The sequence below is a fragment of the Balaenoptera acutorostrata genome, chromosome X, assembly GCF_949987535.1.
Source record: "Balaenoptera acutorostrata chromosome X, mBalAcu1.1, whole genome shotgun sequence".
In the NCBI taxonomy this organism is placed as follows: Eukaryota; Metazoa; Chordata; class Mammalia; order Artiodactyla; family Balaenopteridae; genus Balaenoptera; species Balaenoptera acutorostrata.
This window is the reverse complement of record NC_080085.1, coordinates 93,849,915-93,869,470: the sequence shown is the minus strand read 5'-3', so window position 1 is coordinate 93,869,470 and position 19,556 is coordinate 93,849,915. Positions and strand designations below refer to the sequence as shown.

General features: G+C 34.6%; 1 protein-coding gene across 1 annotated transcript in view; it reads right to left on the bottom strand.

The window, feature by feature from the left end:
• Window positions 1-19,556, bottom strand: part of RADX (RPA1 related single stranded DNA binding protein, X-linked) — a 62,443-nt gene that overhangs the window by 40,727 nt on the left and 2,160 nt on the right. The window contains exons 2-7 of the mRNA XM_007178329.2: window positions 14,936-15,078; window positions 13,594-13,786; window positions 3,336-3,444; window positions 3,044-3,135; window positions 2,814-2,936; window positions 361-465 (exon numbers count right to left, since the gene is read on the bottom strand). Coding sequence (XP_007178391.2) covers window positions 361-465; window positions 2,814-2,936; window positions 3,044-3,135; window positions 3,336-3,444; window positions 13,594-13,786; window positions 14,936-15,078 — 765 coding nt within the window. The remainder of the gene's footprint in view (window positions 1-360; window positions 466-2,813; window positions 2,937-3,043; window positions 3,136-3,335; window positions 3,445-13,593; window positions 13,787-14,935; window positions 15,079-19,556) is intronic.

The window sequence follows — 19,556 nt, the reverse complement described above, 5'->3', positions numbered from 1 at the left end:
TTTTATTTAATATTTAAAAACTGTTGTTAATTGAATCCATATTGTGATACAGGGCCCAACAGTCTTCAATCTATGAAGCAATTTATGATTATCTAACTTCTCACGTCAAGCAGGAATTAAAGTTAACCAAAGGACATAAACAAAATTCTTCAGTAAGTCACAAAATCATTGCTCTAACTGTAAATAATCTGGAAGCAATAGATTTCATAGGCTAAATATTCTTTCTTAAACCATTCTTATAGTGAGAAAGGAGTTCAAAATAAAGCTATCTTGTGGTTGAATCTTACAATAGAAAAGTTAATTTAATGAAGAGAAAATACATTAGATTTCCAATAAAGTATATACAAAGAAAATGCTCACCAGTAATAAACATGCAACTCTCATTTGTAGTAGTGAGGTAAAGCAGTTTAGGTACTTGAGTGTCATTTCTGACAACTTTCAACTGTGTACACATGAAATGTGCCACTGTAGAAAATGAAAACACTTATGAAATTATTTCTGCATTTCAAATGGGAATACCAAGATCAGGATCTAACAGAGTGCTTCTCAAAGTTTAATGAACTGAGGAATCACCTAGGACAATTGTTAAAATGCAAATTCAGATTAAAGTAGTTTTAGTGTAGGGCCTGAGATTTTCCACCGCTAATGAGCTCCTGGGTGATACTAGTGCTGCCAGTCCTTTGACCACACTTGGAGCAACAAAGATCTAACACTTAACCTTTTCCTTTAAATAAAGGATCTAACACTTAACTTTTCCTTTAGAAAGTACAACGGCCGCACCTAACTGAAGTCACTGCTTGCTGGACAGTTGAAGACGGCAAGAGTCTTTCTAATTGGCCACACAACTGAATGTGAATAGTTATTTTCTACAGAGAAAAAAGCTGAGTTCCTCCATGATGCTTCCACTGATTAACCCAATCTAACACTGATCCCTGAATTACTCTGACTCCTTCCATCAGATAGGGCTACACAATATTAATTTGAAATTAATAAAATAAATTTTCCTTTAATTCAAAAACTGTACAAAGATGTGAGTATTCATGATTAAAGATATTGATATAAGAATATGAAAGAAACCTCTAATTCTAATTTCATGGTTGTTAAAAATCAGACATTTGGACCTAACACCTTCTGGCTGTTTGACATCCCTCTGGACCTTTGTTTCCTCACCCGTAAATTTGTAAAAACATCACCTGTTTAAAAGGTAACTGGGAGTACAAAATGAGATAATATCTATGAGCAACTGGTATATAGTAAACGCTCAAAATTACTTCCCCTTAGTTCTTCACTTTCCTTAGTCAAAAGTAAACAAGATGCCCTACTACCAAAGGATTCTGGTATTATTCCAGAAGACCCTTGGTCATGTTCCCCTTCATAGGCCTGAAGCCCCCTTAATACCCACCATTTATTTTATGATTTTGTTCCTTCACTCTTGGTCAAAAGATGAAAATGAATTGTGATTATTGTCAACTATTGTACTAGAGTAAATCTCACCAAGGTCCATACAAACCTTTCTTAAAAGATATATTTCACATTTTCACAAGAAATAGAACGTGCATGGATGGCAACATTTCTGTGAAAAATCGTTATCCAAAACCTGTGTCAGTTTGTTGTTTAAAGTGGCTACAAAGAGAGAGGGACCTGGCCCTAAAGCCCATCTAAATTGTTATCAGGGATCATCACAACCAATCATCTGTGTGCCCTGAGAGAAGTTATATGAAAGGTCATGGCCCCACTTACCTTGGAAGCCCATGCCTTGGTTTTGGCCAAAACTCTCTTTCTGCCCTCTCCTCCAATAACAGTTGGGGTGATGTTCAGTTCTACTCATATATATTTACAAAATTTAATCCCACAAGCAGAGGGTGGATTCTAATGAGGTAATATCCGAATGGTGTGTAATACTGTTTTACAACAGAGAATAAAGGGGTAGCAGAACAGCCCTGTATATGGTCTCTAGGTCTCCTGATATTCTACAATTTCTATCTTGTTGCTCATTAAAAAAGAATACATGTAGTCAAGATTGGGAATTTCCCCAATGTTGGCAAGCACTTAACAATCAGTATGTTATCCACATAATCATTTGGAAAATAGGAAAATAGCACACCAATACCTAAAATAGCTTTATGTCACAAATTCAAATAAGGAAAAATTCACTGAAGTTGTTAAAAAGTATTAGATATACTTTTATCCTTATCATAGTAGATCTGAAGACTAACTTGTTATATAAAACACATAATAGGACATACTTAAAATGTCTTCAAATAAATAAAAGTAGTGGAAAAAATCAACACCAAATTAAGTAAAATATTGACCAGCTGGTATAACACCACCAACCTAATATTAATTCCATACTCAAATGACATCATACTTACCACTGTCATTATTTAATTACACAGTATGCCAATCCTCTACTACTTAATTCTACATTAGTAAAGGCTTCATTGTGTTTAATGGGGTCTACTAAGTCGATTTCCAAATGGATACAAAGGAAACAGACTATGTTTTAGTTTCACTGAATTTTAAGTTTTTATGTCTAAAATGCTAAAAATGGGAATTGATAAGAGCACCTGTTTTCTGAAAAACTAGTTTCAATCCCAAATTAATTCTGAATAGAAAACCAGAAGGTGGTTAATATCTGTTAATACCAATTATAATATTAATATAGAAAAAACTTAAACATGCTATCAGACTGCTTGAATTTGCTAACTCAATATCATGGCATTCTGTAAGTAAGTCAGTATACTCTATCATTTTTTTTAAGTTAATGCCCCCACTTCCAAAAATAAAATGATAAAAATATTGAAACTGGGTACTTGGGTAAATATTTTCAAAGACTTCTGGCTGAGATGTAGAAAACAGTTCCACTATAAATGGTTGTTCGGAAGTCCCATCAGCAATGTGAATCCAGCGATATGACCAAAACTCTTCACGGCTTTCTATATGGATAGAATGTTAGAATAAATGAAGGTAACTGATTATGCACATATGAACACAGAATTATTCACTGAAATACTTTTTATGACTTTCAATATCAAAAGCTTACCCTTCTTTTTTGACCGCTGGACTCTTCCTACATAAACTAAAACGCCAATAACATCACAGATACTATTTTGTGGCATATCATCCAGTTCTGATCTAAAAAAAGCAAAATTATTAAATAGATATTGTATTTTTAAACAGTGAAAAAGCGTTCTACAAATATGACTGTGAAAATGCACATCTATCTAACTGTTACAGCATAATTTTGGGTAGATTCTGAGCAAATTACAATACATTGTTTCAGTAACAAATATCGAAAATTAATATTTGAGATATTTTACAAGAAGCTATTTTACCTTGTGATAAAACGGTAGTTTAATTTTGGCAATCTCCATTCTGATTTCACCTGCTCTTCTGGAATGATAATTATATTAGTTGGAGGATCTCGAAGGTTCAGGCAGATTTCTGAAAAACAAATATATTACTTTAGTATGATATTTAATACATATAAAACAATATACGCATATAAATCACACAGCAAAAAATAGATTGAACACTTTTGAGCCCACCACTAAACCTAACAACTAGATCATTATCAATAGCTTTCTTCTACCTATTCCGACATTATCACATCCACTTATCTCCCCAACTAAAGGTTAACCGTACCTTAAATTTTGTGTTTCATCATATACTTAATTTAAAAAAGTTTTTTTTATCACTTACGTGTTCTTGCCCAGATAGTATACTGTTTGAATTTCTTTGTTTTTGAACTTTAAATGAATGGAATTTTACCATAATGCAGTATTCTAGGGCTACTTTTTTCACTTAACTTTATGGTCCTAAAATTCATCCATGCACCTGCATGTAGCAATTTTTTTCTCATTTCTACTGCTGAATAATGTTCCAGAGTGTTGATATACTACAATTTTATTTACTCTTTATCGTATTGCTGGACATCTGGATTATTTCCAGCTTTTGTTGTTACAAACATGGTCACTATGAGCTTTTTTCTACATATCTCCTTGTACACACAGGCAAAAGCTTTCTAAGGTATTATATCCAGGAGGGAAACCCTGGATTGTAAAATATGCAAATGCCCCACCCTATAGGATAATTTCAAACTATTCTAAAGTAGTATTTATTATTTATTTATTAATATTAATAAATATTTACTGAATATTAAATATTTATTTAAACTATTAACAGTTCCAGCAGTGATGTGCAAGTATTCCCACTGAGCCACATCCTCTCCAAATTTTGGTACTGTTAAAATTTTTTTTTTTTTTGGCCTCACCACGCGGCATGCGGAATCTTAGTTTCCTGACCAGGGATCGAACCTGTGTCCCCTACAGTGGAAGTGCAGAGTCTTAACCACTGGACCGCAAGGGAAATCCCTAAATTTCTTATTTTTTATCAGTCTAATGACAGAAAATGACAATTTGCTGTGGTTTTATTTTGCACTTCCCTTATTACTAATTATGTTCAACAACATTTCATATACCTATGGTTCATTCATGCATCCTTTTCTGTGAAATACCTGTTCATATTTTTGCCCATTTTTCTACTGGATTGTCTTTCTCTTATTTATTTGTATTACTTCTTTATATATATGTTGAATACTACTCCCTTGTTGATTATACCATTGCAAATATCTTCACCCAGTTTTTGGATTGTTTTTTCATTTTGGGGGGCTGTCTCTTGATGAACAAAAGTTCTTAATTTTAATGTAGTTAGGTTTATTAATCTTTCTTTTATGGCTACCATTTCTGTGTCCTATCCAAAAAATCCTTCCTTATCCCAAAGTCAAACAGACACTTTCTATAAGTTCTTCTAAAAGTTTTGCCTTTCACATTTAAGTATTTGATATACCTGAAATTTATTTTTATACGGTATGAGTTAGGGATATAATGTCATTTTTTTCTCATATAAAATCAATTGTCTCAATACTATTTACTGAATGGCTCTTCCTTCCTTGATGATCTGCACAGCACATCTGTTGTATATCAAAATTTTATACGTCTAGGGCTGTTTCTTGACTTTGTATTATGATTTGCTGGTCAGTTTGTCTATATCTATACCAATACTACATGGTTATACTTTATAATAATTCTTGATATTTGTAGGACAAGTCCTCATTCCCTCTTCAGCCCCTTATTCTTTTTCTTCAGAGATGTCCTAACTATTCTTGATAATTATGTGCTTCCATATAAATTTTAGAATCAGTTTGTCAGTTCCAGAAAAAAAAATTCGATGGAATAGCACTAAATTTATAGATCAATTTGGGGGAACTTGACATACTTATGAAACTGAGACTAACCTCCTGCCTGGGAACACGGGATATTTCTCCATTTATTTAGGGACTCTTTAGTATCTTTCAAAAAGTATTAAAATATTCTCCAAATAGGTCTTACATATCTTCTGTTAGATTTATTTCTAGATACTTTATAGTTATTTTTGACAAGGTAAATTATGTTTTTAAAATTGTAATTTCTAACTCTTTGTTACTGGAGTGTACAAAATCAACTGACTTTGGTATATTGCTGTTACAGCTAGCTTTGCCAATATCTTATTTTTTCCCTCTCTCTCTTTTTTTTTTTGGCCGCACCATGCAGCTTGTGGGATCTCACTTAGTTCCCCGACCAGGGATTGAATCTGGGCCCTCGGCAGTGAGAGTGCATAGTCCTAACCACTGGACTGCCAGGGAATTCCCTATTTTTTTCAATTTTATTGAAGTATAGTTGATTTACAATATTGTGTTAGTTTCAGGTATATAGCAAAGTGGTTCAGCTTTATTTATATTTATATTTATATATATATATATATATAAAGTATATATACATATATTAATTTATAAATATATTTCTAAATATATATTTATATATATATTTCAGATTTTCCATTATAGGTTATTATAAGATATTGAATACAGTTTCTTGTGCTATACAGTAAATCCTTGTTGCTTATCTACTTTATGTATAGTAGTTTGTATCTGTTAATCCCTTTTTCCTAATTTATCCTTCCCCCCCTCCCTTCCACTTTGGTAACCATAGTTTGCTTTCTATGTCTGTAAATCTGTCTCTGTTTTGTAAATAGATTCATTTGTATTATTTTTTAGATTCTACATATAAGTGGTATCATATAATATTTGTCTTTCTCTGTCTTACTTCACTAAGTATAATATTCTCTAGGTCGATCCATGTTGCTGCAAAAGGCAATATTTCATTCTTTTTTATGGCTGAGTAATATTCCATTGTATTGATTATATATATATATATATATATATATATATATATATATATATATATATAATACCACATCTAAGCCAATCGTCTGTTGATGGGTACTTGTTTCCATGTCTTGGCTATTGTAAATAGTGGTGATATGAACACTGGGGTGCATGTATCTTTTTGAATTAGAGTTTTTGTCTTTTCTGGATATATGCCCAGGAGTGGGATTACAGGATCATATGGTTAACTATTTTTAGATTTTTAAGGAACCTCCATACTGTTCTCTATAATGGCTGCACCAATTTACATTCCCACCAACAGTGCAGGAAGGTTCCCTTTTCTTCACACCCTCTCCAGCATTTATTATCTGTAGACTTTTTGATGATAGCCATTCTGACCAATGTGAGGTGATACCGCATTGTGGGTTTCTTATTATTTTTAATACTTTGTGTTATCTTGGATTTTCTTTGTAGAAGATCTAATTTGTGAATAATGACAGTTTTGTGTTTTTCTTTAAAATTCTTATGCCTTTGGTGGGTGGCCAAGATGGTGGAGTAGGAAGACCCTGAACTTACCTCCTCTCGTGGACACACCAAAAGTACAACTTACAGAGAAACTACCTAACAGAATGACCTGAAGACTAGCAGAAAAGATTTTCCACAGCTAAAGACATAAAGAAGAAGCCACAACAAGTCAGGTAGGAGGGGCGGAGATGTGATATAGTCAGGAAGCACCCCCCTCAGGTCGGTGACCCACTAACAGGAAGGATAATCATAACCACAGAGGTCCTCCCCAAGAACAAGGCATCTGAGCCCCCCACACTGGGCTTCCCAGCCTGGGGGTCCTGCACTGGGAAGATGAGCCCCCAGAACATCTGGCTTTGAAAAGCAGCAGGGCTTATGTGCAGGAGAGCCAGAGGACTACAGGAAACAGATTCCACTCTTAAGGGCACATGCAAAATGTCACATACTCTGAGTTCCAGCACAGAGGTAGGTAGTAGTTTTAAAGGAGCCTGGGTCAGACCCACTTGCTAATTTTGAAGAACCTCCTAGAAAGGCAGGAGGCAACTGGGACTCTCTTGGGGACACAGATGCTGGTGGCAGCCATTTTGGGGAACTCCTTCTACCAGGAGGACACTGGTGTTGACAAATGCTAATTTGGAGTCCTCCCTCTAGCCTATTAGCTCCAGGGGCTTACCCACTCACCAGCTGGCCAGCATGGGTTCTGGGACACCCCCGACACCAAGCAGCCAGTCCTGTAGTGACCCAGCCCCACCCACCAGCAGGATGGCACAAGCCACAGCCCCACTCAACACCCCCCCAGGGGCTGCCCCGCCTACCAGCAGCCAGCAGCCTCCACACAAGGCAGGGTCTGGCAGCCAAGCAGGCCAGGGGCTGCCCCGCCTACCAGCATGCCCAGAGTAGTCAGCCACAACAGGAGGGCCCACACAACCCACAAAGGGGGCACTCCTAGAGCATATAGCCCTGGTGACCCATGCTTACATGGTCAATTAATCCATGACAAAGGAGGCAAGAATATACAATGGGGAAAAATAGCCTCTTCAATAAATGATGTTGGGAAAACTGGACAGCTATACGCAAAAGAATCAAACTGGACCACTTTCTCACACCATATACAAAAATAAACTCAAAATGGATTAAAGACTTAAATGTAAGACCTGAAACCATAAAACTTCTAAAAGAAAACAGAGGCAGTATGCTCCTTGACATTGGTCTTAGCATATTTTTTTGGATCTGTCTCCTCAGGCAAGGGAAACAAAAGCAAAAATAAATGGGACCACATCAAACTTTAGCACAGCAAAGGAAGCTATCAACAAAATGAAAAGACAGTCCACTGAATGGGAGAAGACGTTTACAAATGATAATCCAACAAGAGGTTAATATCTAAAATAGACAAAGAACTCCAACAAACATCAAAGAAAAAGAACAACCAAATTAAAAAATGTGCAGAGGACCTGAATAGACATTTTTTCCACAGAAGACACACAGATAGCCAACAGACACATGAAAAGATGCACAACATCACTAATCATTAGGGAAATGCAAATCAAAACCACAATGAGCTACCACCTCACACCTGTCAGAATGGCTATCATCAAAGAAGACAACAAATAACAAATGTTGGAGAGGATGTAGAGGAAAGGGAACCCTGTGCACTGTTGGTAGGATTATAAATTGATGCAGCCACTATGGAAGACAATATGGAGGTTCCTCAAAAAATTAAAAATAGAACTACCATATGATCCAGAAATTTCACTTCTGGGTATTTACCTGAGGAAAACAAAAACACTAATTCGAAAAGGTATATGCACACCAATGTTCACTGAAGTGTCATTTACAATAGCCGAGATATGGAAGCAACCTAAGTGTCCATTGATAGATGAATGGATAAAGACGATGTAGTCTATATATACATACAATGGAATATTACCCAGCCATTAAAAATAATGAAATCTTGCCATTTGCAACAACATGGATGGATCTAGAGGGTATTATGCTAAGTGAAATAAGTCAGACAGAGAAAGATAAATACCATATGGTCTTACTTATATGTGGAATCTTAAAAACAAAACAATCAAACAAACAAAATGAAAAACAGACTCACAGATACACAATAAACCAGCTGTTGCCAGGGGAGGGGGGATGATATAGGTGATGGGAATTAAGAGGTACAAACCTCCAGTTATAAAACAAGTAAGCCAAGGGAATGTAATATACAATAAAAGATATATGGTCAATAACATTATAATAACTTTCTTTGGGGACAGATGGTTACTAGACTTACCATGGTGATCATTTCATAATGTATGCAAATGTCAAATCACTATGTAGGACACCTGAAACTAACATAATATTGTACAGCACTATGTCAACTACATTTCAATAAAAAATTCTTATGCTTTTAATGGATTTTATCTTCTCACATTGGCTAGGATAGCCTGTACAACAAAACAGAAATAGTAATAGGAGGCCATCAATGTTCCCCATTTTAAAAAGGAGTGTTTCTAAATTTTCCCCATTAAAAGTTGTGTTTGTTGGGCTTCCCTGGTGGTGCCGTGGTTAAGAATCCGCCTGCCAATGCAGGGGACACGGGTTCAAGCCCTGGTCCGGGAAGATCCCACGTGCCGCGGAGCAACTAAGCCCATGTGCCACAACTACTGAGCCTGTACTCTAGAGCCCATGAGCCACAACTACTGAGCCCACGTGCCACAACTACTGAAGCCCACGTGCCTAGAGCCTGTGCTCCGCAACAAGAGAAGCCACCGCGGTGAGAAGCCTGCGCACCCAACGAAGAGCAGCCCCCACTTGCCGCAATCAGAGAAAAAGCACGCGCGCAGCAATGAAGACCTAACACGGCCAAAATAAATAAATAAATAAATAAAATAAAATAATAAAATTAAAAAATTTATATTAAAAAAGTTGTGTTTGTTGTTATGTTTTGATTTTGCAAACATCCTTTATCAGTTATGGAAGGTTCCTTTTCTCGCTATTTTCTTTTTAAAATTTATGAATGTGTGTAAAATTTTAGCAAATGTGTTTTGTGCCTCTATTAGGATGACCTTCTTTAATCTGTGTGGTGAGTGACACTTATAGATTTTCATATGTAAAACCAACTTCACATTGCTGGAGAACAATGCAACTTAGTCACAGCGTGTGATCATTTTCCACATATAACTGAATTCAGTTTGCTAATCTTCAATTTTGAATATCTGTACATATGTTCATAGCTGAAGCTAGCCTTTAATTTTCCTCATTCATAATATTATTGTTTGGTTTTGATTATCAAAGTTATACTGGTAGCAAAGAATGAGTTAGAGAGTATGCCCTCTTATTCTATTCTCTGGAATAGTTTTGGAATGGTACATTCCTTGAATGTTTGCTAGAATTTGCCTGTAAAATGGTACCTGCCTGGTATTTTCTTTGTGAGATGATTTTAAACCTCTGGTTCAATTTCTTTAACAGTTATAGAACTATCTGGGCTTTCTATTTCTTTAATGCCAGTAATATTTTTCTAAGAATTTGCTATGTAGCAAACAAAGATTAAACCAGGATGAAAATAATTGCTTTCTTATTTTACCTATTACCATCCATGTGACTACAAAATTCACTTTTACCTTTTCATGTACGAGTGAGGAAGGTTTGTATTACACCTTGCACCTAGAAAATGGTTTGCATTTTACAAAGCACTCTCATAGCCATAGTTACTCAGTTATATTCAAGGTCCCCCCCAGCTCTAAAATGCTAGGATTTTGAATCAATTAAAAACCTCCTTTGCCCCAAACCAAAAACACTTGATGCTATTATCTCAATATGTATTATGCCACACAGTCTGAAAATCTCAAGACTTTAAAAGGTTTATTATTTGTGTATGCCAACTGAATACTATTTTGTATATGGGGAAAGAATGATATACAAAATGGCAATATACAAAGTATACATTACCAGCAAATAATATGTCCTTCTTTTTGCAATAGAATTTTCATCTTTATAAGCTTCCATTTATTTAGTTTTTTTAAAAAATTGCATCTTAGTTTGTATAACTTGGAACTATATGTGTAAGTATGAAAAAATAAACCAAGCTAAATTACCCCAATAATTTGTCTTCCAACATCAACACCTAGAAGGCAGTGATGGTATCACAGATCTTTATTCCTAAACTGACCAAACCGGCCCCAACTACATACGCTTTCTCATTTTTCCTCTCATAAAATTTAAACTACCCTGCTATTATTCCTAACCCTCACTTATACTTTCTCCAATTCAACCCATTCTCCCACTCTCCAGACCATTCATTCTTTCCTCAATTTCTGTTCATTTCCTCTCCCCTTCCATTCATTCTTTTTTCTTACTGTTTACTGTCAGCAGTCTTTCATTTTACTGTAATTTGTTCATTTTACATATGTTACCCTGTTAGACTAATTTTAAGGGTAGAATTCTATATTACTTATCTTTGTGTCCCTTGTGCCTAGCATGGTTTACAGAACTTTTTTTCCCTTCAAAAGATCATTAATCATACTGAGGTTTTAAAAGATCATATATCAATAGTTTTCAACCCTGGCTGTACATTAGAATCACCTGAGGAGTTTCAGAGACACACCAACGTCTTGGTCCCCTCCTCAGAGTAATTAATTCAGAATCTCTGAGGGTGGGGTGCTCGTGATTCTTTAAAGCTCCCCAAGTGATACTAATGTACAGCCAGTATTGACATCTACTTATACACGTAGACTTGGCAAACTATGGCCTGTAGATGGCTGCCTGTGTTTTGCAAATAGAGTTTTACTGTAACACAGCCAAGCCCATTCGTTTACATATTATCTCTGGCTGCTTTCACTCTATAAAGGCAGAGCTGAGTTGTTGTGAAGAAGACTATACTGCCTGCACAGCTTATAATACTCACTGTCTGGTTCTTTATAGAAATAGTTTGCTGACCCCTGATAAAGAGGAAAAAGGTCCTATTACTTATCAAAAAGGTATGGGATAACAGAGACTGATGCTAACACTAATAAGTAAGACTGCTGTAAAGGCTAAAAGGCACGTTTTCAATATATTCTCATTAAGGCTCTCACTTTAAAAACGATTTCTATATTTGCAATTATTCACTTGAAAGTGTAAATAGCTTCTCATATCCTAAAAAGAGAGTTTCCATTATGAAAATCCGGCCCTATAATTCTATGTAGCAGAGGTAGCATACAGCTCAATCAGTTTCACTGCTACGTTCTAATGGCTGTTTATCTACTTGTCACATGCTGTCTATTGTCCCACTTTCCATATGTTTTTAAGGTTTAGAAACAGCTATTAGTACAGACACATTTCTAGATTTGTCCATAGACACATAAAAACTGTGATTGAAATTAATTTTCTTTACACCAGAAAACACTGTATTTAGTAAAAAGAACACTAGGTTAGGTATCAGGAAAACTAGGTTTCAATTTTCACTATGCCAGTGATTTATTATGTGACATCAACAAAGTTACTTAGCTTATCTGTTATCGACAAAGAATGTCTCAGTTTTTACTAAAGCAATTTTGTCACCTGGAGATGCTTGGTAGTGGGAAAGAATTTATAAATTGGCAGACACAATAATACATATTTTGAATTAGCTTCCTCTCGCTAAATTTTACTACATTTTCTTAATTAAGTCTCAATAGCAATATGAGTTTAATTTCTCCTGTAATAAAGAGTAATGAGATGATGGACTGGTTGTACCAAACTATCTAAGTAATGACTTGTTCATCCAGCAAGACTGATGTCTACCAAATGCTTAAGATTTTAATAGAGAATCATATGAGATTTTCCTAAATATATATTTCAGTAAATAGTGAACAAAGGCTACATTATTTGAACATTCTTTAAATAATTAAGCTTAATGGGTCAGCTAGGGAGTTCAGAATACACAGAAATAAAGGTCCAGTATAAAACTATGAAAAGCCAAAAACAATGCTTAAAATTGTTGAATGATGTGTCCTACAATTTTGAAAAAGGGAAATGCAAAAAAAATCATATCCACATCTTAAAGCAATCACTTACTATATTAATTCTAATGCTCCCAAAATATTTAGGATGATGCCAAGATGTCAATACTGTGATTTCAATACTAATCAGGAAGAGCCCTTTCAAGATTGTAGCAATTGGTAACATTTAAATATTGACCACAGGTTAGATAATAGTATTATATCAACTTTAAATTTCCTGATTTTGATAACTATACTGTGATTATGTAATAGAATGTTCTTGTTCTTAGGAAATATAGAGTGAAATATTACTGAAGTGTTTAGAGGTAAAGGGGTATGTATGATGGCTGCCACTTACTGTCAAACGGTTCAGAGGTGATAAATACATATGTGTGTGTGTGTGTGTGTGTGTGTGTGTGTGTGTGTGTATATATATATATATATGGTGGAGGAATGATAAAGCAAAGGTAAATGTTACCAATTGTTGAATCTGTGTGAAAGGTATATGGGAGTTCTTCATACTATCCTTTCAACATTTATGTAAGTTTGAAATTATTTCAAAATAAAATTTTGACAAAAGCCTTTTCAAATAGCACCTCGTAGTAACAAAAATTATATTCAAGTCATTAATTTAATATTTTAATACAAAAAAATGAAAGAAAAATAAGTACATCCCAAGCGGCACTCATTCATTAATCAACAATATATATCTCAGATGATTTTTCTTAAAAAATGCAATAATAAATAAACATATTTATTAAGTGATTGCTCAAAAATTTTTATGGATAAAAGAATTTAAAGTCTGTCAGTTTCTAACAGCTTCAGTAATTTTTAAGGGCTTTTGACTGATATGGTACTTTGCAAATGTATACAAACAAAATAGCTATAAAATAACAAATTCATTGAATACTTAACCCATTGTAGAAATTAGTTTGACCCGTGGATTCACAGGGAGAGGCTTCATCCTGAAGGGGTAACTCTTTTTAATAGAATAATCTTGAAGCAGAAGAACTAAACCAATGTGCAAACTTTTATACCACTCAGGACACAGGGCATTCCACATAATCGCTGACACTGTGCCTGAACTGTCAGCAACTTCCAAAAAGGTCTAGGAAAAAAAGAGTAAAAGCACATGCATATTTGTTACTTTAACCTACAGGGTGTTCAAATTTTATTTTAAGAATGAGGAAGCAAAACTATAGGAGAATCACTGAATAATTTATGATATGAGAGATTCTGTAATGACGAAAAGTTATAAATGAAGAATTTTTAGTAATATGAGAAAATACTTAAGAAAATGTTAAATGATACAAAATTGTATGTACAATATGATTCCCATTTTGTAAGATAATTTACTATGATATATGCCATAGTTATATGTAATATATGATAGGCATACATATATGCATAGATGTGCTATGACATACATATGATATCACAGATATGTGTATATATATGATATACACATACAAAAAAGGGGAATAAAACACACTTTAATATTAACAGTGGTTCTCTCTGAGTGGTAAGATTTGGGTTGATATTATTTATCAGCTTTATATATCTTTATACATTTTCCAAATTCCCTGTAAATATGTATAACTTTTACTATAAAAGCTTAATAAAGCACCTAAAATAATTCTTGATAACATGTGGAAATACAGTAAAATGTTAAGTTTAAAAAAAAACACAGGACAGAAATCAGCACCATATGGCATAGAGAGTCAAGATAACAGAAAAGTATCAGATAGATTTGACAATTAGGTCTCTGGTGAGTGACCAGCTGAAGCAAAAAGTCAAACTAATTGTGTTGAGAAGTAAAAGGGAGGCAAGAAAGTGAAAACATATAGTGTAGACTACTTCTTCAAGGAGCTTGCCCAAAGAGAAGGACAGAGGGAATACAGGAGTCCTGATGTCAAAGGAGATTTTTTTCCTTTTTTAAAATGGAAGACTAGACTATATTTATATGCTGGTGTAGAAAGCACAGTAAAGAAGAAGAAGTTGAAGATACAGAAAAAGGTGTGAAGGAGAACAGCTGGATCAAGGGAACTAAAGGGCACTAATACAGAAAGAATTTCTTTTTCTATAAGAAACTACATAGAAAAATACCTTGAAATATATATTTGTTCATTTTTAAAATTATTAAGTTGAACTTTAAAATATGTTATTTAAACATAAATTATCCTAATAAAGAGTCAGGTCTGTAAGTTATAATTCATGAGCGCTAAATTAACATATAATATCTTATCACTACTTATACCTTGTATGGCTCAGTCATCTTTTTATTGGGTTTTCCATAGTATCGCAGTTTTGATTTATGCAAGATTCTCACAAGCAATGCAGGAAAATTCCTTCTGCTAGACCAGGTCGTTTCAAGGTGAGAAAGGGAAATTATTCTGGTATCTAGAATACAAAAAAGAAAAAAAATCTTACTAAATATGTCATGGTAATTTGAAAATTCTATTTTATTGGTTAAAAATGGTAGCCAGATCATACCCAAAGCAACTCCTTCTCACCAGCTAAACCAGTCTGTATACTTCTCACATATAAAACTTAGTAATAAACATTATCCCTAATAATAATAGCTAAAATATATATATGACTTACTATATGACTAGAATATAGGTAAATACCTATGTTAACTAACACATCTAGATGGAATGTTCCATCTGGAATGCCCTCTACCTCATCAAACTGTGTAATTACTTCCTGGAAGACTTGGATCAAAACTTACCTCCCTTAAGAAAAAACTCAGTGCCATGGAATATTTTCCATGGCACTTATATATTTAACTTATAGAATTGTTTCATGATATATTTCTTTACTGCCCTCACCTTAGTCTCATATGTATAAGTTCGAACTTTCCCAAACATTCCAGACATGGTCCTGTAACAGGGCCTTTGCACTTGCTCTTCCCTGGGTCTGGAATGTCTTCCTCTTATATACCCAAGTGATTTCCTCTTAGATACCCGAGTGACTTTCTCTTCTCCTTCAAGTTTTGCTCAAAGGTCACTTTCTCAGTGATGTTAGCCCTAACCACCCTATAGAAAACTGATCCCCTTACTTATCTTCCATCCCATTTTATTTTTCTACATAGCACATATTACCTTCTCATATGCCATATAATTTACTTTAAAATGTTTTAATCTCCAAGCCTGCTAGCAAGTGCCAAAACTGCTTAAAAGCTATTCACCATCTTTAAAAGATTAACTTGTATTTCTAATTTTATACTTCCTTGGTTAAGAGGGGTTCCATCTGCAATTTTCTCCATTTTGCTCTCTCATAGCCCACAGTCCCAACTTTTAAAATGTGAATTTGTATTTTTTCCAATATTTATTTCTCTAAGGCATCCTCCACTTCCATTTTTATTTATGTAATGTATCACCTACTCAACTTTGGCATGAAAACCATTCTTGTAATTTCTTTTCAATAAGAGTTTAAATGGCCTTTTATAACTACAACTGTACCATTAACACTGCCCCCCCCCACTATTTTCAGTATTAGGATATCTTGTGTAAATTTCCCTCCAGATTCTCCCAATACATTACTAGCCCAGGATCACAGATCCTAATATTTGATGTGACATAATTAAGTGATTTCCTTTTAAATATGGTCAAACAAATTGCAGATCACCTCTGAATTATCTAGAAGGTATGTGGAACACTCTTCATCAATGAAGGCACATACACCTCCTTTACCAGCCAGAATAAATTCAAGAGCTACATGGTTTTGTAAAACCACAGTTGTAAGAGCCACTGTTTCTGCTACAATTGAGTCCAGACAGTTAGCCATGATCAGACATGTGCCTGATTAACATTTTCCCAGATTGGGTAAAAACCAAAAAAAACAAAAACAAAAACAAAACAAAACAAAACAAAACAAAAAAAAACTCGTTAACGTCATAGAATATACATATCTCTGAAATCTAAAAAAAAATTACAGGTTATACATAGACAATGAGGAATCTGTGTAAATTCATAGAAATAAGTGGGTTCATTATCAAAAGAAAGAATGAAAATAATAATAAACTACATATTCAATATAAAAAGTTAGTAAGCAATGCAATAGTGTTTCTCAAACTCTGTGGTCCCAGGACCCCTTTACTGTCTTAAAAATTACTGAAGACCTCAAAAAGCTTTTGTTTATGTGGGTAATATTTATCATATTTACCATATTATAAAGTAAAACTAAGAAATTAAAATATTCATTAATTCCTTTAAAACAACAATAATAAACCTGTTAATGTATACTAAAAAGGTATATTTTTGAAAAATGACTATATTTTCCAAAACCAAAAATGTAGTGGGAAGAGTGGCATTGTTTTACATTTTTGCAAATCTCTTCAGTGTCTACCTTAGTAGAAGACAACTGGATAAATCATATTTTCTTTGGCATTTATTCAGTCTGTTTCAATGTCACATGACATGTACCCTCTGGAAAACTCCACTCTACTTCTGAGAGAATGAGAGTAAAAAAAGATAAATAAAGCCTTAATACTATTATTATGAAAATACTTTTAACATTGCGAATCCCCTGAAAAAATCTTGGGGAAACACCTAGGGGTCCTTGGACCGTACAGTGAAAACCACTGCAAAAGAATAAATCTAAGGAATATAGAAAGGAATAAAGATTAAAAACTGAAACTAATGAATTAGAAAACAGTATAACTGGCAAATTCAATTCCCTAGAAAAATTAATAAAAAGGTAAAACTTTAATAAGTGCAATCCTGAAGAAAGCAAACAAAAAAATGTTTGGAATGTGATCAACCATAAACATAGAGAAAATCATTTTAAAGATTACTATATATAATTATATATCACTAAACGTGAAAATATCAGTGAAATAGATAATCTTCTAGAAAAATATGAATTACCAATATTGTTGCCCTAAGGAACAGAAGAACACTGGAACAGGTCAATAACCATGCAAGAAAATGAAAAAGTTCACAAATAATGACCTCCCAAAATTGCACCAGGTTTATATGGTTTTTAACAATTTTCATTTTAACAATTTTCAAAGAATAGCTCTTTCTCTTAACTATAAGTTGAACCTGATATCAAAGTCGAACTGAAATAGTACTCTCCTAAAAAATAACAAAACTTATGGACCAAATTCACTTGAATATACAGATATAACAATAACAAGCATGACCAAGTAGAAACAAAAGTGGTTCAACATTAGAAAATCCAGGAATGTAATTTATTTCATTCATTCCTTTATTCAATGAACCTGTATTGGATGCCTACTATGTTCCAGACATTGTTCTGGGTATAGGAGAAACAGCCCACAGCAGTGAGGGAAAAAAAAGAGTGCTTGCCCTCCTGGATCTTACAAACTAGTGGGAGGAGAAAAAAAAGAAAATAATTTCAGTGTGTTACCAATTCTATGAAGGGCATTTGCACGGTGATGTAATAACAATAAATGCGGAAGGAATGCATATTTTAGAGAGCCCTTTTCTAATATATTTTATATATCTGAGTTGAAACCTGAGGATGGGAAGGAACTTTCCAGAAAGAGGAAAAAGCCAGGAGCAAAGTACCTGAGGGCAGGACAGAGCTTGGAGGTTTAAAGATTTAAAAGGCGGCTGGCGTGGCCGAAACAAAATGGTGGAGGAGAGCGGTTAGAAAGGCGCGTAATGGCCCCTTTCTTGTAGGGCAGGTCCCCGCAAAGTGCGGCCCTCAGGCCAAATCCAGGCTGCTGCCCGGTTTTGTTAATAAAGTTCTAGTTTTAACACAACCAAACCCATGCAATTACATATTTTCTGTGGCTGCTTTCCACAAACAATGGCAAAGTTTAATAGCTACAGCAGAGACCATAGGTCTCGCAAAGACAAAAAGATTTACTATCCGGCTCTTTACAGACAGTTTGCCAACCGCCGTAGGGCCACGTGGACCCGGGTAGGAGGTCTAGATTTTCTTGCAGTGCGGAGCTACTGGAAGGATTTAGACATGAGAGTGGCACAGTCTAACTTCCTTTTTATTTTATTTTATTTTTTTGGCCGCGCCCTCGGCTTGCGGGATCTTAGTTCCCCCACTAAGGATCGAACCCTGGCCGCCGGCACTGGAAGCGCGGAGTCCTAACTCGGACCGCCAGGGAATTCCCCTAACTTCCCTTTTAAACCGCTGCCTCTGAGATCGTATTGGTACCTTTAGAATAGGGTATTGAACGAGGAGAGGGAGGCTTTTGGGGTTCTTGAAATGCTCTATATCTTGATCTAGGAGGGTGGTTACACAGATATATATATAGATAGCTGTATTTTTAAGGCTCTTCTATTTTACTGTGTACACACTATACCTAATAGAAAAGTTTTAAAAGCACAAAATCGCACCACAAAACTAAGAGGAACGGAGTGGGAGAAAATAATTTGCAAAATATGGCAGACAAAACTTAATACCCATTAGCAAAGAAATCCTACAAAGTAATCAGAAAAAGTCAAAAGATATAATTAAAAATAACAGTACAGGGAAATGGGCACTGTCGTACATATGTTGGTGGTAATGTAAATTAGCACAACCTTTTAAGAAGCTGCTTTGTCAATATCCATTTAATTTAAAAAGTCAAATACTCTTTAACCCAGCAATTTCAGTTCTAGGAAGCCAACCATTCAACAGAAATACTTGCACATAGTGAACAAATACAGGTATATCCTAATGATGTTCAGCACTGGATCTAAAACTGAAAAACCAATAACTGCCTAAAATTATAAATTACCCATTAACGTGGGCATGGTTATATACATCAGGGTACATCCATACTATGGAAAAGTGTATAAAAAGATGTACGTTAAAGATGTTTGAGAGAAGTGGAAATAACAAATCATGCAATGTAATATAATTCATTTTTCCCCATTTTAAGAGGAAAGTTGAAGGCATACGAGGAG